Source organism: Nycticebus coucang, chromosome 1 (assembly GCF_027406575.1).
Source record: "Nycticebus coucang isolate mNycCou1 chromosome 1, mNycCou1.pri, whole genome shotgun sequence".
Classification (NCBI taxonomy): Eukaryota; Metazoa; Chordata; class Mammalia; order Primates; family Lorisidae; genus Nycticebus; species Nycticebus coucang.
The window spans coordinates 6319290-6342254 of NC_069780.1; the positions used below are offsets into that span (position 1 = coordinate 6319290).

At 42.3% G+C, this 22965-nt stretch overlaps 1 protein-coding gene across 1 annotated transcript; it reads right to left on the reverse strand.

Annotated features, from left to right (window-relative positions):
• Positions 1–7348: 7348 nt before the first annotated feature.
• CXCL10 (C-X-C motif chemokine ligand 10) lies at positions 7349–9697 on the reverse strand. The gene is made up of 4 exons (XM_053594767.1): positions 9571–9697; positions 8936–9062; positions 8623–8712; positions 7349–8169 (listed from the first exon to the last, which is right to left on the reverse strand). The coding sequence occupies exons 1-4, from the start codon at positions 9629–9631 to the stop codon at positions 8151–8153; spliced, it is 297 nt and encodes a 98-aa protein (XP_053450742.1). The 5' UTR covers positions 9632–9697; the 3' UTR covers positions 7349–8150.
• Positions 9698–22965: the final 13268 nt, after the last annotated feature.

The window sequence follows — 22965 nt, forward strand, 5'->3', positions numbered from 1 at the left end:
AATACATTAATTAGCCATCAATAGCAAATAGCCCTACTTTGTCACAAGGAAGGAAAAGGCAAGAATTGTGGTCTTCATTCTAGTTGACTAGCTAAAGACTGGAGAATCCATTACTATAAAACAGTATTTCTATGGACTCCCTCTACTGTCCTGCAAAAAATTAACTGACATCTAAATTAAGTTTCTCCCTAAGGAGAGATATTAAATACAAGGATATAAGACTATGTTGGATAGGGTTGAACTTTGGAGGGCCACTACTCATTGTAATTTGTAAGATTTTTTGTTGTTGTTGTTCTCCTGGAAAGCAATACCCCATCCCTCAAACACCCTCCATTGAGCATGCGTGCTGTCATAGCATATGGGCAGAACAGATATTAGCACTTTATGTTACATGGTGCATATTTGACTGGTTAAATAGAGCACAACGGAATTCTTTTTGGAGAGAAAACATGGGCGGCCTTTGATATAGCTTATTTATTTGCTTTTCTTTAATTTGAGTAATGACCGCGACCATGCATAGAGTGGCTAAGGTCGGTTCCAGCTTTGCTACTTAATAACTGTGTGCAAAATGCTTAATTTCTGTGAGCTTCAGCTCCCTCCCTGAGAAAACAGTAGCCACCTCACAAGCTGTTAACACAGCAGCTGTTCCCTGATTCACTTCTCCTAGTCTCAATTCCTGGTGGTCCCAAATTCAGCCTATTTTATTCTTTCTCCCCGCCTCATCTCTCAGCTGCTCACAATATAGAATCACTTAGCACCTCTAACATCTTAAGATTACAGGCAGTCCCAGAGTTACAAACATCCAACTGACCTACAGCTCACACTACAGGGAATAGGTAAATGTACCTGTTCCAACTTACAAAAAATTCAGCTAAGAATGCTGCGGAACCTATCTCCTGGGACGCCTGTAATGGCAACAATACATTGTCAACGGTAAAGCATCACAAATCCAGCGGCAATTCTTTCCAGCAAAGAAAGGAAGATAGAAACTTCTTAGGACAAAAACTAAGGCCCAGCACGGTCTCCCGGTCCTCTTTCCAGCCTCTTCCCGCACAGCTCCCTGCTCCCTTCACCTCATCGTGTCCCAGTTCCTCAAAGGGACTCAAACGTTCCTTCCCACTGTGCGGTTTGCTCAAGCCATTTCCCGCCTGGCCCGGCTGCTCCCCTGCCTAGTTATTCCCCTGCGTTATCCAGGGAAGCGTCCTTCCCCTGGGAAGGCTTTCCTGAGCACCGAGGACCGGGGCCAGGGCTGCACGTGCTGCGCCTCCCAGAGCCCGCGTCCAGCGGCGGCCCTGTGCCCCTGTAGTTAAGACGGCCTCCGCCCCTGGACAGCAAGCCTGCGAGGGCTCACGTGCAGGTGACGCGGGACGCACGCGGCGGGCTGGGGCAGGAGGCGTCCGTGCGCCCCCGCCTGGTGGAAGTGTTGCTGGCTCTGAGGCTGAGGAGTGCACTGCGCATGCCTGGCCACCAGGCTTCCAGAACCTTCCATCGGGAGGAGGTTACAGCGACGCCACTGTGGCCCAGTGCGTGTTGCTTGCTGTGGGTCCTTGGTGTCCCTGCTGACCCTGCCAGAGGGGAGGAGCAGGCCTTTGGAGGGAAAGGTAATGGCGGTGCCCTGGACGCCTCTCCCATCCACCGACAGCTGCCCGATAGAGGAGGCTGCGTCCTAGAGAGTGGAGGCCGCCCGGGCTCGCCTGTTTCCCAGATTCCACTGGAGGTCTGGGTGGGGCACAGTGAGCGGTGGTCCCAGAGGGCCGGGACACTGGGGTCAGGAGGGACCCTGGCTGGGTGACTGTGTCGATCCAGCGAGAGAAAGCGGTGCTAGGGGACAGTTAGGCGGCCCTCGAGGCAGGGGCGGATTCTGGGCCGTCGGGGCGCGGCGGGGTCGCGGGGCTCCCGGTGGCCGCGGGGGGGCGCTCTGCGCAGAGGCGGCCTGGCGCAGGGCTCCGGGCGGCCGCGGGGGGGCGCTCCGCTCAGAGGCGGCCTGGCGCAGTGCTCCCGGTGGCCGCGGGGGGACGCTCCGCGCAGAGGCGGCCTGGCGCCGTGCTCCGGGCGGCCGCGGGGGGGCGCTCCGCGCAGAGGCGGCCTGGCGCGGTGCTCCGGGCGGCCGCGGGGGGGGCGCTCCGCGCAGAGGCGGCCTGGCGCAGTGTTCCCGGTGGCCGCGGGGGGACGCTCCGCGCAGAGGCGGCCTGACGCAGGGCTCCGGGTGGCCGCCGGGGGACGCTCCGCGCAGAGGCGGCCTGGCGCGGGCGGCCCGGTTGCGGGGGGCCAGGTTTGGCGCCCTGTTCCCCAGACTCGGAGGAAAAGCAGGGTGTGCCTGGACAGGAGGAGACGGTGCAATCCTGGCGGCGTTTCTGGCCAGACCGGGCTTTTAGGAGAAACGGAAACTCAGAGGAATGACGCCCAGGCATTCCCAGGGCGCTGGGAAGAGGCCAAGCATTAGAGTGTCGCAACCCGCCGAGTTCCCAGTTCCGCTTTGGACCAGGGATTAATTCCTTGTGTCTGGAAAAATTCCCGTTCTGTGTCTCGAGGAGCCTCACGGAGCCGGGCTGTAGTTTTCTCGCGTGCTGCCAGCCTGCCTTCCATCTTTGTGGTTATGGGATCGGTATGTTCTGTTTGACTGTGTGTGCAGTGTGACCGGGTCACAGCGAAGATCAGAGGCTTTTTACTTGCCAGAGGGAAGTTTCTCTCATAAGGAAACCCCCAGGCCTGGCTGAGTTTCTCTCAGAATGGACTTCCCTCCTCCTAGCAGCTGCTGCTAGTGTTAAAGGATATTTGCTTGTAACGGGTGTATTTCTTGAAAGTCTCAAAGCCCTAAAGTAGCATTCTGATTTTTCTTTTTCCCTTCTCTGCCCCCCATGCAGGGAGTCACTCCCCCCTTCCAAATTATAATCGGGCAGTCATAGTTGTGGAAGTGTATCCTGTCTGTATCCAAAGTTACTAAGAGAAAAGAACACGGTCTACTTCTGCTAATCTTACTCTCCAGCCTCTTGGTATATATTTCTCATTAAAGCTTAAGGACTGGGTTAGATTGGTGAATAAACTGTTTTTGAAAGAGAATGTCAAAATATCATTTAAAGGACAGATGTTGCCATATGTTGCAAGTGACATATTTTTGCTCTGTGACTTTAGGAAAGTCGGCTTGTAGTCTGATGACAACTAACAATTGTCCTTCACAAGCTACTGACCAACCTGAAGAAACATTTTCCTGAAAAGGAGTAAAGATTATTGTATTTTTACTTTAAAATTGTTTTGTATGTGATGTTACAAGAACAAAATCTACATTGAAGCCCTTCATTTAGAGTTTACCATTCATTTCAGCTTATTTATCAAACTTTTACTATTGTGATTCTAGACTCCCAGGACACAAATATGAAAAATAATCTCTGCCCTCAAAGAGCTCACAGTTTAGTGGGAGAAAGCAAGACGTAGACAACAATTACTGTAAAAGTTATGATAAAGGGTTGTACAAAATGATTGGCGGTGCAGAGAAGTCTATAACCCTGGCTCCTGGGCTCAAACATAGCTGTTCAAATTAGTCTGAAAGGGAGACTTGGAATTTTTTACTAGAAGTTGTTGGGGGAAAGGTGTTTTGAGCAGGAGGCCTGAGAGGGTACCCATTCTCAGAAACTGCAGGTACTTTGACAAGGGTACAGTGAGTAATGACAGGGAGAGATTTACACACACACCCCCACACAGGCTCATGTGTTATCACTCACCTTGTCACCAGTCTTTAAATCAATCTTGTGTACGTAAATATTTTCTTGTATCTTCATAGCTTATGTATTTGTAAAATATCTTTTATGTTTCTAGTCTGTTTATTCTCAGTACTGGGTATTTGAGTTGTTTCCAATCCTCTTGCCTTTTGTATTACATTTGTACATTTAGCGTGTGAAAATTGGCATCTGAGATTAATGTTTATTTTCATTTCTTTACATATTGACATTTTAGTTTGTATTGGCTTAATAACAGAATTGTATACCTTTCAAGGTCACTTGTCACATGGAGTCAGAGTATTGGTCTTATAAATCTATGTCAATTCCTTACATAGTTTGATTAGAAAACTTTAATCCATTTTTATTAAAGCATCCTTTTCTACTTTGTTTCCTTCACTCCTATCATTTTTTATTTTTTGCAGTTTTTGTCCAGGGCCGCGTTTGAACCCACCACCTCCAGTATATGGGGCCGGCACCCTACACCTTGAGCCACAGGCACCACCCTCCTGTCATAGTTTTTAATGAAGTATAAAATAAGGTAGAGGTTGTGTCCTACCCCCCAGTCCTTATGTTGAAGACTTCTAGCCACATACTCAAACTCTTCCAGATTAAACACCTCATGCTCTCTCACACTTGTATATCTTTGCACATGCTCTTTCCTCTAGAGGAATTCACTTTTCTCTTTCTACCAATCAGACACATATGTCTTTTAAATTTCAGATCAGTCATTGCTTTCCCAGGAAAAGCTCTTCAGATTTTCTGTATTTTGCACGCATACTTACAGTTTTTTCAGTCCATAGAATGACCTATTGACCTTTGTCTCTGTCTTTATTAGTAAGTTATAAACTCTGGATATAATCATTACAAATAATGAACCTTACTTTCAAACAGAATGGTATAAACCTCTATTTGTTAAACTTCCTGAAAAGCCTTTGACAGTCAGCTGAGGCTAAGATACATGCTGTGGTTTGAATGTGTTCCTTCCAAAATTCAGATGTTGCCAATGTGATAGTATTAAGGGGCTTTTAAGAGATGGCCATAAGGGCTCCTCCCTCCTGAATGGAACTAGGTGCTCTTAAGAGGGGGCTTGATGGAGGTAGTTTGTGCTCTCTTGCTCGTCTGCCTTGTGAGGATGCAGCAGGAAGGCCCTCACCAGATGGTGGCACCTTGATCTTGGACTTCCCAGCCTCCAGAACTGTGAGGAGAAACATTTCTCTTTAGAATTTGCCCAGTCTCAGATTTTTTTATTTTTTTTTTGCAACAGCACAAAACAGAATTAGACAATAGGTGACCTTTTATATAGATTTATGGTGTCAGGAAGAAAAGAAAAATAAGAGGGCAGAAATGAGGAATTCTGCCACTTCACAGTTTTACTGTGATCAAGTTAAGGGTCCCATAATAATTGTCATAGACTGCATTTCTTTGTCATATCCCAGAATGTTGTCATTTCTCTTATTCTTCCTTTTGTTATGTGAAGTTGCTTGACATTCATGAAGACAACTTATAATTGGTAATACTCTAGAATGCTTTGTTTTCTTGTAGTTTTTTTTGCACTTTTAATGTAAAGTAGAACAAACATATGTTCAAAAAGCAAAAATGGGTAGACACAGATTAAAGAACAAAGTCTCATGTACCCATCACCTAGGTTTAAAAAATGATTTTACCATCGTCTAGAAAAAGCATTGCCTTCCCTGATTGCCTTCCCTTTTCTGCTCAAAAATAATCACCACCCTAAATTTTACGTGAATTATTCCTTTGTATTTTGTTTGTTGTCAGCACATTTGTCTTTACTCTTAAATAAAATGTTAAATTTGCCTATTTTAAAACTTTATAGCGTATTTTGCCGTGTACACATATAATATGCACTTTTTGGCCCAAATTTTTGAGGGAAAAATAAGGATGTGCATTATAGATGGGTAGTATTAATTTCATGTCTATATAAATGTTTTCAATTCTTTTGTTTATTCTCATACATTATAACTCTAGAAAGTGATAATGTAAATAAACCTGGAGTATAGTAATCAGTTTTGTTGAACTTACGATGAAATTGTAATGAAAGCATTTTCAGCCAATGAAGAGCAATACATTTCTCCTCGTACACTTTAGGTGGGAGCTAGCAATTTAGCTGATAAGAATAAATGCTAGAATTCCTTTGTAATACAAAAAACAAGTACCTAAATGTAAACAAATAAAAATTTGAATTAAAAAATTAAAACAAAAGATTTTTTCCTGAAAGTTTGGGCCCAAAACGTGGGTGAATGTTACGCACGGAAGCACGTTGTACCTGGCAAATATGGTAATGAATGGACTGGCGCTGCACGCGTTCTTCTATGGCATGCTTCTTTTTTGGAAGATTGTTTTTGAAATTCATCCATGTTGATGGGTATTGTTGTATATCATTTATTTTGACTTTAATTTACTTATCCATTCACGGACATTTGGATTGTTTTCAAATTTGTGCTGTTATAAACAATACTGCTGTGACATTCTTGTTCATGTGCTGTGTGAGACTTTGTCTATGGTAAACGCATCCAGAAAGTAGTAGAATTGCTGGAACATGGGGTATGCCGTGTGCCGCTTTATGAGATAATGCCAAACTCTCTTACCGAGGCAGTGAACGCTATTTTTTCTTTCATCGGCAGTGGAGGGGCATTCCTCCATTACCATGCATTCGTACAGGACCGTACTCTGTTTATAGTTGGTATTATCCAACTTTTTTGCCAGCCTGGTGGTGTGAAATGGTATCTCATAATGATTTGAATGTTACATTTCCTTTATTGCAAATGAAGTTGAACATCTTTTCTATTTTTAATTTTTTTTTTAGAGACAGAGTCTCACTTTGTCGCCCTTGGTAGAATGCCAGGGCGTTACAGCTCACAGAAATCTCCAGCTCCTGCGCTTAGGTGATTCTCCTGCCTCAGCCTCCTGAGTAGCTGGGACTCCAGGCGCCTGTCACAATGCCCGGCTATTTTTTTTGTTGTTGCAGTTTGGCCAAGGCCGGGTTCGAACCTGCCACCCTCGGTATATGGGGCCGGTGCCCTTCCCACTGAGCCACAGGCGCCGCTCTGAACATCTTTTCATGTTAGGGGCTTTTGCCTTTTTCTCTTGTAAAATTCTTACTTTTGTTTCTCATTTCAACTGATTTTCTGTGTTTTCCCTTTTTTACCCATGGGAATTCTTTATGTGTTCCAGGCAGTTGTAATTTGTCAACTAAATGTATTGCAGATATCTTCTTATCAACTAGCTGGATGTGAGAGGCAGGAAGACGTAGCGATACTGCCTTACTCCCAGGTTTCTGGTTTGGGGAACTGAGTGAGTGATAGTGCAAATAAACTAGGATGTAGATTAGAGCAGGAGAAACAGATTTGGAGAGGAGAATTAGTTTGGGATATTATGGAGCTTCAGCGCCCTATTAGATACTCAGGTGGAACTGTGTCTCGTAGAAATTTAGCTGTAGGAATTTAAAGCCCAGGCCAGGCTCTGTCTGTGTGCCACCTCAGTGTGGTAGGAGTAGAGTGGCTCTGCAGTTCATCTGTCCTCCACCAATCCCACCTTCTCCAGGGCATGGGTTCCCACTCTAACCAGTTTATGAAATAAATGGTCTAATCAAATGATCCACAAAATACTTCATCTTAGCTATAATTACTTTATTATCTTTTTGGTTTCTCAGTTGTTAATTTTTCTTAATATTTCTGGGGAAACACATCATTTTTATTTTGAAAACCATCCAACACATTTGTCTTATATAACATAACAGAGCATATATCTAGATGAAAATCTTCCCCATTACTCATAGATATACAGTACTTAAATTACAAGCTATCCCATACACAGAAAAAATATAAGAGACATAAACATCTAAGAATTCTACTTCGTACAGTCTTCCATTAAATAATATTACAAACACGTTTTCAGACATTTCTAGCTTCCTGTATGTATTTGGAATTATGTGTATGTAACCCCTGAAACTATAGGGCCCTTTGGGAGAATGACAGTAGAAATACATGGAGTAAAGATTATTGTTTAAAAAGCAGATTGTTTTATCACTTTGATTGCATATCTTTTAGTTGTTTGAGATTCTAAGAACACTGATAAACCTAGAAGCAGAAATGACTCTGGGAGAGAGGAGAGGTAAGGAGAGTGTCAGTAGCAGGAGTGGGACTTGGCACTTGGTTCTCTGTGTGGCGCCTCGGCTGAGCTCACAGTCCAGGTCCAGGGCTGAGCTACTACTGAGCAGCTCAGGGTGACGAATCAGCTGCCTTCCTGCAGGAGTAGTAGCAGCTTTTTTGGTAACTGCCGGTCACCTTTTAGAGGAACTGCAAACTAGGAACGTCAGGGCTTGATGTGTACCCTACGTAGGGAAGTGATGGGAGCAGCAGCCTCTCTGATGGCCCATCCTTATCAGCACTGCAGTGATTTTGCTTCTCTCTGGTTTCAAGGAGATCTTTTAGACCTGTAAGAAGAGAAAGAGGGTATGAAAGTGTGATCCTCAGACTCTGGCTTCAGTCTGGGTTCTGCTTGGAACATACTGAGCTTAAAGATAACCCAGAGAGCCTCAGGTGGAGGAGGTGCTGAGCTTTCCTGCTGCTGCACGGTTGTCATGGACTACAGGGGCTGCTGCTTGTTCAGTTCAGGAAATTCTTGGGGGGAGGAATATCTGGCAGCTTGGCTTGGATAGTCTAGCTCTGCCTCAAGGTTGAAGTGACCACAGACTCTCCTGCAAAGGTTCTCAGGGTAACTTTAGATACCACCCACACAAGATGTTACTTCAATATATAAAGACATAGAGGTAGGAGGGGAGGGCATGAGGGTAAGTTGCTTTAAAGCCTGGGATCCCACAGCAAAACCCAAGGCAAAGATTTCTAATTTCCCAAGATCGCCATTTCCTAAAGAGCAGTACACTCACCTGTCCTTGCTAACTGCTTTCAGTAAATTCTTGACGGCCTTAGATTCTGGATTCAGACATCTCTTCTCCTTCGTCTTTTTCACTGTGGCACTGTAGAAGCAGATGGGATAAAAATATTTAGAGCAATACTGGGTCAATAAAACATAGAGGACATCGTTCTGGAGTAAGGCGTTTCACTCTGCATGTTTTCCTTTGCTATACATTAGTTTTAGAATCATCTCAAACCCTTTCCTGATCTTTTGTCATTATTATCACATATTTAATACAGTGTACAGTTACAAGTAAGGTGATCACCAGATAGGATTTTACTCACATGATCTCAACATGTGGACAAAAATGACTTGCAGGAATAATTTCAAGTTTTTCTAAAGACCTTGGATTAACAGATCGATTACTAATTGTGATGCAGACACAGCGCACACTTCTAGCTTGAGGCATTCCTGCAATAAAAGAGACAGGTACAGCGGGGAAGGTTAGCAGAGTGTTTCATGCTGGGCGTTTGACGTGTATTGGGTGGTATTCAGCAGAACCTATATCCCCTCCCACTGCATAATCACTTAGCCTGAGAAGGAGTGTAATCCATTATAACACATCTCTGAGTGATTAAATAGTTGATTATCTGGAAGAAGAGCATTATAACTCACGGATTATGCTTAAGTAAAGAAGTATCTGTGTCTGATCCTCTTTCTCCCCATTCTCTCACATTTTCTCTCTCTGTCCTTTTTGTCTTCCCCATCTCTTCTGTCCTTCCTCCCTTTTTCTTTTCCTTTTATTCTAATTGTTTCTCTGACTTCAATTAATACACACTCTGATGAACGGGAATCTCTGCTTATTTCCCTCTTATTTACAGACGTGCAGTGAGATTTTTGCAAATACTGCACATTATAAAATATGCATACCCAGTCCTATTCTGATTTTGTAAATTAAATACCTCTTGATGTTCCTTACCTTGAGTGCCATTCAGAGTCAGAACGATAAGGCAGAAAATAAGAATGGCACTTTGCTTCATGGTGCTGAGATAGAAGGTCCCTCTGCTCTAGGCTCACAATATGCCAAAGCAGTTGAGGAGTGTCTCAGAAAACGTGAGGCTACTGTGCAATATTTATCTGCAAAAGCACTTTCCCTGCCTAGCTCTGATTGGATAACATTACAGTTGACTCAGCAAACCTGTTGGCTATTCCTTGGGGAAGCCCCATGTTGAGAAATCAAAGGTATCTCTGAGCTGTGGAATTTCCCTATGTCCACTGATCAGTAAGAGTGAGTTAGGTTTCACTTTCCAAACCATGAACTGTTTCCTGAAAAACGGAATTTCATTGCACATAGAAAAAAAATTTTCTTTTCTTTTTTTTTTTTTTTTTTTAAGTTTTTGGCCAGATGGAATTTTAATTCTTCTGTTATCTTTCATCTCCTGCAAAATAAAAATGCCAGCTTAACCCTTAATTCAGAGTCCTAAATGCAATTTTTAAATGAGTATGCATACTTTTTTTATTAATTAATTAATTTTATTTATTTATTTTTGAAGCAGAGTCTCAAGCTATCACCCTGGGCAGAGTGCGGTGGCGTCACAGCTGACGACAACCTCAAACTATTCGGCTTAAGCCATTCTCTTGCCTCAGCCTTCCAAGTAGCTGGGACTACAGGCACCTGCCACATGCCCAGCTATTTTGTTGTTGTTGCCGCTGTCATTATTATTTAGCAGGCCCGGGCCGGTTTCAAACCCACCAGCCTGGGTGTATGTGGCCAGTGCCCTACCCATAGAGCTACGGGTGCCACCGACTGTGCATATTTTAATTTGCAGCAGTAAGGCATGTACAGGAATAGTTTACATTATTCACTTTGTGGGCTTCAGACATGTCACACTTTGCCATTTGATCCCCACAGTAACCCTATGAAGAAGGTAAGAAAGTTATTTTTGTTTTATAGATGGAAGAAGAGTCTCAGAGTTTAGATTATTGCCCAGTATTAGGTCGCTGTACAGTAATACATGGTAATTCATTTATTCTTACTGTGATGCTTTTTCTCAGCACTTATTTTAAATTTTTTTTATTTTTTAATTTTTTTAATTTTCACATAAACATGTGTTCATTAGGCTTCCACTTTTAGCCTTCACAAAATTAAAAAGGCTTAAAATTTAACAACAATAATAATGTTTAAGATAGGGACCAGAAACAAAAACCTCGCAAAGAACGAATGAAGACAAATACATTCAGAAAAGAAATCAGATGAAGTATTAAGCAATAATAATAATAGTAATGCAAAGAAAGTAACATTCACATTGTCAAATAAGAGTATGTCTATTATAGAATGCTTTTACTCTGAGGTTCAGTATGGAGTCATCAATTAACTACTTCTCATTATTTTTTTCCCAAAGTATCAAAGAATCAACAACTAATATTTATAAATAAAAATATAAGATAATTTCAAAAAACAGATCATGCCAAATCTTATAGACAATAAAAAAAGAATACCTCAAAATCATTCTACTTAATCTGGATACACCTGATATTAAAATTACAAAAAATACATTATTATAAAGGTGAAATTGCAAACATAATTCTGTTATAAATGAGGATGCAGTATCCTATATCGTAAACAACATATTAACAGGTTGAAGTAAAAATTAGTGTTTAAGTAATGTACTTTAGTGAAAATCGAATCCAATTTATGTGAGAATTAGTCACTATTTTCTTTCTTCTTTTTTTTTCTTTTCCTTACCCTCACTCTCTCCCTCTTTTTGTCTGAAAGATGCTACTTCTGATGACGCTACTTCTTTTTTTTTTTATTGTTAAATCATAGCTGTGTACATTAGTGCAATCAAGGGGTACAATGTGCTAGTTTCATATACAATCTGAAATATTCTCATCAAACTGTTCAACGTAGCCTTCATGGCATTTTCTTAGTTATTGTATGTATACATTTGTATTCTGCCTTTAGTAAGTTTCACCTGTACCCATTCTAAGATGCACCATAGGTGCCACCCTAACCTCCCCCCTCCCTTCCCCTTCCTTGGCCCTTTCCCCATAGTCTTGTGCTATAGTTGGGTTATAGCCTTCATGTGAAAGCTATAATTTAGTTTCATAGTAGGGCTGAGTTCATTGGATACTTTTTCTTCCATTCCTGAGATACTTTGCTAAGAAGAATATGTTCCAGCTCCATCCATGTAAACATGAAAGAGGCAAAGTCTCCATCTTTCTTTAAGGTTGCATAATATTCCATGGTATACATGTACCACAATTTGCTAGTCCATTCGTGGGTAGATGGGCATTTGGGCTTCTTCCATGACTTAGCAATTATGAATTGGGCTGCAATAAACATTCTGGTACAGATGTCTTTGTTATATTGTGATTTTTGGTCTTCTGGGTATAAACCTAGTAAAGGAATTATAGGATGGAATGGCAGGTCTATTTTTAGGTCTCTTGAGTATTCTCCAAACATCCTTCCAGAAGGAACGTATTAGTGTGCATTCCCACCAGCAGTGTAGAAGTGTGCCCTTTCCTCCACATCCACGCCAACATCTCTGGTTTTGGGATTTTGTTATGTGGGCTGCTCTTACTGGGGTTAGGTGATATCTCAGAGTAGTTTTGATTTGCATTTCTCTGATGATTAGGGATGATGAGCTTTTTTTCATGTGTTTGTAGATCATGCGTCTGTCTTCTTTAGAGAAGTTTCTCTTCAAGTCCCTTGCCCACTCTGAGATGGGATCATGTGTTCTTTTCTTGCTAATATGTTTGAGTTCTCTGTGGATTCTGCTTATTAGAACATTTTTGGAGGTATAACCTGCAAATATTTTCTCCCATTCTGAAGGCTGTCTGCTTGCTTTACTTACTATGTTCTTGGCTGTGCAGAACCTTTTTAATTTGATCAGGTCCCAGTAGTGTATTTTTGATACTGCTTCAATGGCCTGGGGAGTCCTCCTCATAAAATATTCACCCAGGCCGATTCCTTCAAGAGTTTTCCCTGCACTTTCTTCAAGTATTTTTATAGTTTCATGTCTTAAGTTTAAATCTTTTATTCAGTGACAGTCTATCTTAGTTAATGGTGAAAGGTGTGGGTCCAGTTTCAATCTTCTACAGGTTGGCAGCCAGTTCACCCAGCACCATTTGTTAAATAGGGAATCTTTTCTCCACTGAATGTTTTTAATTGGCTTGTCAAAGATCTAATAACGGTAAGTAGCTGGATTCATCTCTTGGTTCTCTATTCTGTTCCAGACATCTACTTCTTTGTTTTTGTGCCAATACCATGCTGTTTTGATCACCATCAATTTATAGTACAGTCTCAGGTCTGGCAGCGTGATTCCTCCTGCTTTGTTTTTATGGCTGAGTAATGTTTTGGCTATTCAAGGTTTTTTCTGATTCCATATAAGACGAAGTATTATTTTTTCAAGATCTTTAAAATATGACAGTGGAGCTTTAATAGGAATTGCATTAAAATTATATATTGCTTTGGGTAGTATAGACATTTTAACAATGTTGATTCTTCCCAGCCATGAGCATGGTATGTTTTTCCATCTGTTAACATCTTCAGCTATTTCTTTTCTTAAAGTTTCATAGTTCTCTTTGTAGAGATCTTTCATGTCCTTTGTTAGGTATACTCCCAAATGTTTCATCATCTTTGGCACTACTGTGAAAGGAATAGAGTCCTTGACTGTTTGTTCGGCTTGGTTATTGTTGGTATATATAAAGGCTACAGATTTATGGGTGTTGATTTTGTAGCCTGAGACATTGCTGTATTCCTTGATCATGTCTAAAAGTTTTGTAGTAGAATCCCTAGTGTTTTCAGATATATGATTATATCATCTGCGAAGAGTGAAAGTTTGATCTCTTCTGACCCTGTGTGGATACCCTTGATCGCCTTTTCTTCCCTAATTGCAATGGTTAAAACTTCCATTACAATGTTAAAGAGCAATGGAGACAATGGGCAACCTTTCCTGGTTCCTGATCTAAGTGGAAATGATTTCAATTTAACTCCATTCAATATGATATTGGCTGTGGGTTTGCTGTAGATGGCCTCTATTAGTTTAAGAAATGTCCCTTCTATACCAATTTTCTTAAGTGTTCTGATCATGAAGGGATGCTGGATATTATCAAAAGCATCTTCTGCATCAATTGAGAGAATCATAGGGTCTTTATTTTTTAGTTTGTTTATGTGCTGATTTACATTTATAGATTTATGTATATTGAACTAGCCTTGAGACCCTGGGATAAATCCCACTTGGTTGTGGTGCATAATTTTTTTGATGTGTTGTTGGATTGTGTTTGTTAGGATCTTATTGAGTATTTTAGCATCAATATTCATTAGTGATATTGGTCTATAATTTTCTTTTCTTGTTGAGTCTTTCCCTGGTTTGGGGATCAAGGTGATGTTTGCTTCGTAGAATGTGTTGGGTAATATTCCTTCTTTTTCTATATTTTGGAAGAGGTTTAGTAATATAGGTACTAGTTCTTCTTTAAAGGTTTGGTAGAATTCTGACGTAAAGCCATCTGGTCCTGGGCTTTTCTTTTTAGGGATATTTTGTATAGTTGATGCTATTTCAGAACTTGATATAGGCCTGTTCAACATTTCCACTTCATTCTGGCTTAAGTCTTGGTAGGTGGCGTACTTCCAGGTGTTGGTCAATTTCTTTCAGATTTTCATATTTCTGAGAGTAGACTTTCTTGTAGTATTCGTTAAGGATTTTTTGAATTTCTGAGGGGTCTGTTGTTATTTCATCATTACCATTTCTGATTGATGAAATTAGAGATTTTACTCTTTTTTTTACCTGGTTAGGTTGGCCAAAGGTTTATCTGTTTTATTGATCTTTTAAAAAACCAACTTTTAGATTTATTGATCTGTTGTATAATTCTTTTGTTTTCAATTTCATTTAATTCTGCTCTGATTTTGGTAATTTTTTTCCTTCTGCTGGGTTTGGGATTGGAGTGTTCTTCCTTCTCCAGTTGCTTGAGATGTCCCATTAAGTTATTAACTTTCTGTCTTTCCGTTTTATTGAGGAAGGCTTGCAGTGCTATAAATTTCCCTCTTAAGACTGCCTTTGCAGTATCCCAGAGGTTCTGGTAATTCCTGTCTTGATTGCTGTTTTGTTTCAAAAATTTGATTTCCTTCTTAATCTCATCTATAACCCATCTATCCTTCAGCATAAGGTTGTTTAGCGTCCATGTTTTTCTATGGGAATGGGGTTCAACTTTTATTCCATGATGGTCTGAGAAGATGCAAGGAATAATTTCTATTTTTTTTTAATTTGCTGAGGTTAGATTTGTGGCCCAGGATGTGGTCAATTTTGGAGTATGTTCTGTGGGCTGATGAGAAGAATGTGTATTCAGTTTTGTTGGGATGAAATGTTCTGTAGATGTCTGTTAAGTCCAGATGTTGAATGGTTAAGTTTAAATCTAAAATTTCTTTGCTTAGCTTCTTTTTGGAGGATCTATCCAGCACTGCTAAAGGGATGTTAAAATCTCCAACTACTATGGAACTGGAGGAAATCAAGTGGCTCATGTCTGTTAGAGTTTCTCTTATAAATTGAGGTGCATTCTGGTTGGGTGCATAAATATTAATAATAGAGATCTCATCATATTGAGTATTACCTTTAACAAATATGAAGTGTCCATCCTTATCCTTCCCTATTTTGGTTGGTTTAAAGCCTAGTGCTCTGCAAACAGGATTGCAATGCCTGCTATTTTCTGCTTTCCATTTGCCTGGAGTATAGATGACCATCCCTTCACCTTGAGTCTATATTTGTCTTTTAATGTAAGATGCGATTCTTGTATGCAGCAGATATCTGACTTGAATTTTTGTATCCAGTCAGAAAGGCTGGTATAGAGACTCCTGTTTTTCCTGATTAGGGTAAGCATGTTTTCAGAGAGTTAATTCCACTAACCAAATCTACAAGAGGCTAAGATGCAAATGAATATATTCATTTATACTGAGGACCTTCCCAGTGATTGGGATGAATGGTTGTGGTATCCAAGTCACCCCTCTTCCAGAATCAGAGTGCCTAGGAAATCACATTACTACCCCGTTTCCCCAAAAATAAGACAGTGTCTTATTTTAAGGTGTGCTTCCGAAGATGAGCTAGGTCTTATTTTCAGGGGATGTCTTATCTTTCCTGTAAGTAGGTCTTATTTTCGGAGGATGTCTTATTTTTGGGGAAACAGGGTATCAGAACAATGGCTGGCGAGCATAGAGTCAAAGGAGCATTCTCTCGTTTTGAATGGGAAGCTGTCTGCTCAGAGGAGAAATTATTATAAGTGATCAATGTGGAAATCATTCAGAAACAAAATTAAACTTCTAGAAACAATAGCAAGCCTACTCACCATGACTCGTTCCACCCAAGGGCAACCCTGCATGGTATCATTTGTATGCAAATCTAAATTAAAACTCTTTATTTATATTTCTCTTTTTTTGTGCAAAGCTTTTACTTTCCTAATAATCACTGAGTCTAGTTTTGAAAGATAGTGAAAGTTAAAGAAATACCCATTTTAATGGTTTCAGTTTCAGCTGCTGTTGATTTATCTTTAAGCCTCCAATTATGGCATGAGGCCAAAAACAAAAAACAAAAAAACTATACACATGCACAGTCTGCCCTGACAGATGTGTGAATACAGAAAAAGAAAAAATTGCTTTCCGAGAAACTAACATGCTTAGAAGAAGTCTCTTTAAAAGCGAGCAGGATGGCTTTAGTGATTTCTGTAGACTGGGAATCCCCTTCTCTGGTGCAGAGTACTCCTTGTAAAGTATGGGAGAGGCAGGCCAAGCTTCCTTCCCCTGGGAGAGGAGGGCCAAGCTTCCTTCCCATTCGTCATGTGAGCTTTGAGCTCTCACATCTCCCCAGCTGATAGTGGCTGGTAATACTGGTCACCTGCTTTTGAATTAGCTGCATGTCTCCCTGTGCAGCCTGTGCAGAGGGCACCGTGCATGCTGGAGAAGTGGGCAGTAGACCCCGGCACTCAGCATGCTGATGAGGCTTGGGATAATTTCTGTTTGGATGCATTTTAGACCATACCGGTTTTACTTTCCTCACACTTGATGGGGTGACAGGATGAGCTGGGAATCTAGAGATACAGTCCAAGTATATGGTTCTGCCTTTCAGTTGCTGTGATCTTAAACAAATTGTTAAATCTGTCTGTGCTAATTTCTTCTCTTCAGATGCACCATATAATACCTAAACCATCTACTGTTCAGATTATTCTGAAGATGGCACATTACAGAGGGATTTAAACAAGTTGGATGCATTTTTCACAGGCAAGAATTTCAGGAATAAAGCCATCTCTCTGGCCAGATTTCAGCTTATCCACTGGGTGCAGCTAACGCTAGGTTCTTTCTCTGGATGATGCAGTTACCCATGTGGTCAGATGTATCTGTTACTCTATAAGCATTCATAAACCACAGGCATGACTCTCCAGGGAAAACCAAGAATGGGAATCATTTATGCATAGGAAAGGGTTTATTTGGATAGCCTGGCTTATCTATGATGAATGAAAACACATAGTGTATTTACAAAACATGTCAAGGAGGTACACTCCACCACTCTTCATTCTCTTGCAGGGCCTAGCTAGCCAGCTTAATACAACAGAGAGAGAAATTAAAGCCATAGGATTGGTGGGGAAGAAATAAAATCTTGCAGGCAATACAATTTTTTGCACAGAAAACACAAAAGAATAACAAGTTTTAGAAATAATAGAGTTTATCAAAGTAGGTGTTTAGAAGATCAATGTAGTGGATTTTATATACCAGTAACAAAAAATTTAAAGTATTAGTTAAAATGAAGTAATTTATAGCAGCAACAATGAATGCTTAAAGAATAAAATACTAAAGAATAAAACCAACAAAGGCAAGCAAGACTAGTTTGTATAAAATGTAAATGAATCTTTTAAAATAATGTCAAGTAAAATAAAGTTAAGATTAAATATAGCATGATTAACATTTTGGTGGAGTTCAGCAAAACTAATGTTAAGTAACTTGTTTAGGTACGTGCATATAAATGAGAAAACTATTTTTAAAAAGCAAGGGAGTGACTGTTGCACAGCAGTGTGAATGGATGTTGTGCCGCTGAGCTGCACAAAAATAGTTAAGACAGTGTTCACAGTGTGTGCCTTTTACCACAATGTGTTTAAAAAGCACAGCATTCAGGAGAGTGATTATCTTGGGGGCTAACTGAGGCAAAGGAAAGGGTTAGGGAGGGAACACATAGCTGTATTTTAAGTTATTATTAACATTTTGGTTCTTGATTTTCGAGTTCATTATATTACAAACATACAAATATATCTGTGCATGAGTTAGGGATAGGAGAATGTGTCTTATCAACTATAATAAAATGATGGTTAATCCAAAGCTGTAGACCTGAGGTCCATTAAAAAATTAATTTCTCACAAAGTCCTAATTTCAGGGAAATAGCAACTGTATTAGATCCCTATTTCTTCCTTTGGATAAGAGCCAAAAAAAATGTGTTGCAATTATGCCACTACTTTTCTGAGTCATTTTGTGTCTTAAATATAGGGAACTTTCCAAGAATATTAGTTTGTAGCAATATTTTAGTTTATCTGACTGATAGAGGAGTTCAAGTTAGTATATTATTCAGAAAAGATCCTTGCATTGCCTACAGATCAAAGAAGTGACAGGGGAAAGTTGGAAAGATCATGGTTAGTGAAATAAATATAATAGATAAGATGGCAGGAGACAAAACTGAAGACAGGCAGAGAAAAGCAGCAGGTGCGAATCGGTCTCCCCTGTTCCCTACTTTTTCCTTCTCTTTTTCCTCTTTCCTCTTCCTCCTTCCCTTCTCTCTCTATCTCCACCTCTTCCTCCTGTTTCCCTCCCTTCTCTCTCTCTCAATCTCTTCCTCTTGTTTCCCTCCCTTCTCTCTCTATCTCCACCTCTTCCTCTTGTTTCCCTCCCTTCTCGCTCTCTCTCCACCTCTTCCTCTTGTTTCCCTCCCTTCTCTGTCTCTCTACCTCTTCCTCCTGTTTCCCTCCCTTCTCTCTCTCTCAATCTCTTCCTCCTGTTTCCCTCCCTTCTCTGTCTCTCTACCTCTTCCTCCTGTTTCCCTCCCTTCTCTCTCTCTCAATCTCTTCCTCTTGTTTCCCTCCCTTCTCTCTCTCTTCACCTCTTCCTCCTATTTCCCTCCCTTCTCTCTCTCTCCACCTCTTCCTCCTGTTTCCCTCCCCTTCTCTCTCTCTCCACCTCTTCCTCCTGTTTCCCTCCCCTTCTCGCTCTCTCCACCTCTTCCTCTTGTTTCCCTCCCTTCTCTCTCTCCACCCCTTCCTCCTGTTTCCTTCCCCTTCTCTCTCTCTCCACCTCTTCCTCCTGTTTCCCTCCCTTCTCTCTCTCTCCACCTCTTCCTCTTGTTTCCCCTCCCCTTCTCGCTCTCTCTCCACCTCTTCCTCCTGTTTCCCTCCCTTCTCTCTCTCTCCACCTCTTCCTCCTGTTTCCCTCCCTTCTCTCTCTCTCCACCTCTTCCTCCTGTTTCCCTCCCTTCTCTGTCTCTCCATCTCTTCCTCTTGTTTCCCTCCCCTTCTCTCTCTCTCCATCTCTTCCTCCTTTTTCCCTCCCCTTCTCTCTCTCTACACCTCTTCCTCTTGTTTCCCTCCCTTCTCTCTCTCTCCATCTCTTCCTCCTGTTTCCCTCCCTTCTCTCTCTCTCCATCTCTTCCTCCTGTTTCCTTCCCTTCTCTCTCTCTCCACCTCTTCCTCCTGTTTCCCTCCCTTCTCTCTCTCTCCATCTCTTCCTCCTGTTTCCCTCCCTTCTCTCTCTCTCCACCTCTTCCTCCTGTTTCCCTCCCTTCTCTCTCTCTCCACCTCTTCCTCCTGTTTCCCTCCCTTCTCTCTCTCTTCACCTCTTCCTCCTGTTTCCCTCCCTTCTCTCTCTCTCTACCTCTTCCTCCTGTTTCCCTCCCTTCTCTCTCTCTCCATCTCTTCCTCTTGTTTCCCTCCCTTCTCTCTCTCTCTCCACCTCTTCCTCCTGTTTCCCTCCCTTCTCTCTCTCTACACCTCTTCCTCCTGTTTCCCTCCCTTCTCTCTCTCTCTCCACCTCTTCCTCCTGTTTCCCTCCCTTCTCTCTCTCTACACCTCTTCCTCCTGTTTCCCTCCCTTCTCTCTCTCTCTCCACCTCTTCCTCCTGTTTCCCTCCCTTCTCTCTCTCTACACCTCTTCCTCCTGTTTCCCTCCCTTCTCTCTCTCTCCACCTCTTCCTCCTGTTTCCCTCCCTTCTCTCTCTCTCTCCACCTCTTCCTCCTGTTTCCCTCCCTTCTCTCTCTCTACACCTCTTCCTCCTGTTTCCCTCCCTTCTCTCTCTCTCTCCACCTCTTCCTCCTGTTTCCCTCCCTTCTCTCTCTCTACACCTCTTCCTCCTGTTTCCCTCCCTTCTCTCTCTCTCCACCTCTTCCTCTTGTTTCCCTCCCTTCTCTCTCTCTACACCTCTTCCTCCTGTTTCCCTCCCTTCTCTCTCTCTTCACCTCTTCCTCCTGTTTCCCTCCCTTCTCTCTCTCTACACCTAGTCCTCCTGTTTCCCTCCCTTCTCTCTCTCTACACCTCTTCCTCCTGTTTCCCTCCCTTCTCTCTCTCTTCACCTCTTCCTCCTGTTTCCCTCCCTTCTCTCTCTCTCCACCTCTTCCTCCTGTTTCCCTCCCTTCTGTCTCTCTTCACCTCTTCCTCCTCTTTCCCTCCCTTCTCTCTCTCTCTACCTCTTCCTCCTGTTTCCCTCCCTTCTCTCTCTCTCCATCTCTTCCTCTTGTTTCCCTCCCCTTCTCTCTCTCTCTCCACCTCCTCCTCTTGTTTCCCTCCCTTCTCTCTCTCTACACCTCTTCCTCCTGTTTCCCTCCCTTCTCTCTCTCTACACCTCTTCCTCCTGTTTCCCTCCCTTCTCTCTCTCTCTCCACCTCTTCCTCCTGTTTCCCTCCCTTCTCTCTCTCTACACCTCTTCCTCCTGTTTCCCTCCCTTCTCTCTCTCTCTCCACCTCTTCCTCCTGTTTCCCTCCCTTCTCTCTCTCTACACCTCTTCCTCCTGTTTCCCTCCCTTCTCTCTCTCTCCACCTCTTCCTCTTGTTTCCCTCCCTTCTCTCTCTCTACACCTCTTCCTCCTGTTTCCCTCCCTTCTCTCTCTCTTCACCTCTTCCTCCTGTTTCCCTCCCTTCTCTCTCTCTACACCTAGTCCTCCTGTTTCCCTCCCTTCTCTCTCTCTACACCTCTTCCTCCTGTTTCCCTCCCTTCTCTCTCTCTTCACCTCTTCCTCCTGTTTCCCTCCCTTCTCTCTCTCTACACCTCTTCCTCCTGTTTCCCTCCCTTCTCTCTCTCTCCATCTCGTCCTCCTGTTTCCCTCCCTTCTCTCTCTCTCCACCTCTTCCTCTTGTTTCCCTCCCTTCTCTCTCTCTACACCTAGTCCTCCTGTTTCCCTCCCTTCTCTCTCTCTCCACCTCTTCCTCCTGTTTCCCTCCCTTCTCTCTCTCTACACCTCTTCCTCCTGTTTCCCTCCCTTCTCTCTCTCTCCACCTCTTCCTCTTGTTTCCCTCCCTTCTCTCTCTCTACACCTCTTCCTCCTGTTTCCCTCCCTTCTCTCTCTCTTCACCTCTTCCTCCTGTTTCCCTCCCTTCTCTCTCTCTACACCTAGTCCTCCTGTTTCCCTCCCTTCTCTCTCTCTACACCTCTTCCTCTTGTTTCCCTCCCTTCTCTCTCTCTACACCTCTTCCTCCTGTTTCCCTCCCTTCTCTCTCTCTTCACCTCTTCCTCCTGTTTCCCTCCCTTCTCTCTCTCTACACCTAGTCCTCCTGTTCCCTTCCCCTTCTCTCTCTCTCCACCTCTTTCTCTTGTTCTCTTCTTTCCTCTCTACAGTAGGGCAGGAAGACTATAGATTAAGATGTATTAATATTTAGAAGTCCCAATATAGGGATCTCAAGACATGCGTGGTTCTTAATACAGAATGTGAAGGATGGCTGGTTTTCATATTAACTGCCTGCATACACGGCTTAGTATCAGAATTTACTTTATTAAAAGTTCTATATTTAGATCAATACTTAGTGCCTGGTTTCTTTTGTGCTATGCTGTGCTGTTTTATTCATCACATTTAATCTTTTTTTTTTTTTTTAAATCCTAGCTGTGTACATCCATATGATCATGGGGCATCATACATTAGTTTCACGGAGCGTTTGACACACTTTCATCACAATCGTTGACATAGCCTTCCTGGCATTTTCTCAGTTATTGTGCTAAGATATTTACATTCCACATTTACTAAGTTTCACATACACCCTTGTAAGATGCACCACATCACATTTAATCTTAAGAGCAACTCTGTGAGGTGAACCTGTCTTCAAATCTGCTCAAATGGGATTCCCTAGCAGGATTTGCATCCAGGCAGTCTAACTCCAGAGCCTGTCCACCACGTCACTGCGCTGCCTCTGTGGGTTACTTTTCTCATCAGCCTCTACTGATAAATAAAATTTGTAACAGCAATCAACACAGCAGGGCACCTTGCCATCGTAAATTGCAAGAATCCACTTTTCTTCAGGATGAAGCAGGCTCTTTTGCTGAACCTGCCTGTCCAGGATCAAGAGGAGTGTGTGAGGAAACAATTTAGTGAAAAGAATTTAGTGAGGGTTCTACATACCCAAGTATGGGGCAGGACTGACGGAGCCAGCAGGGAGGCTGAGGGTGCCTGAAAGAAAGCTGTTATTACCACTCAGAGGCAAGATAGGGAAGGGGTGTTACTAGAACCTAATGATCAACCCATTACATATTGATACAAACAGCATGTTTTTATGAAAGATAACAATTTTCTAGGCTTGGCACCTATAGCTCAGCAGCTAGGGTGCCAGCCATATACACTAGAGCTGGTGTGTTTGAATCTACCCTGGGCCTGCCAAACAAGAATGACAACTACAACCATAAAATAGCTGGGCCTTGTGGTGGGCACCTGTAGTCCCAGCTACTTGGAAGCCTGAGGCAAGATAATCACTTAAGCCCAAAGAGTTTGAGGTTGCTGTGAGCTGTGATGCCTCGGCACTCTACCCTGGGCAACATAGTGAGACTCTGCCTCAAAAAAATTAAAAAAAATAACAATTTTCTAAAACAAACAAACAAAAATGTGGTGAGAAGAGTAACATTAACATTTTGGAAAGTCTGGCTTAATAAAAGTCAGCTGGATTCTCACATCTACTGCACTGAATTTGTTGCAGCATTATTTGCCATGTGGTCTCTAGAAAACTCATGACAGAATGAGAATAAAAAGGATAAATAACATATTAATATGAAAATAATTTTGACTGTGGGCTTTCTGAAAGTGTTTCGTGGACCTCCGGGGGAGGGGAAACGTCACACTTGAGAACTGCTATAATAGCTCTTTGCTGTATCTATTGTGAGA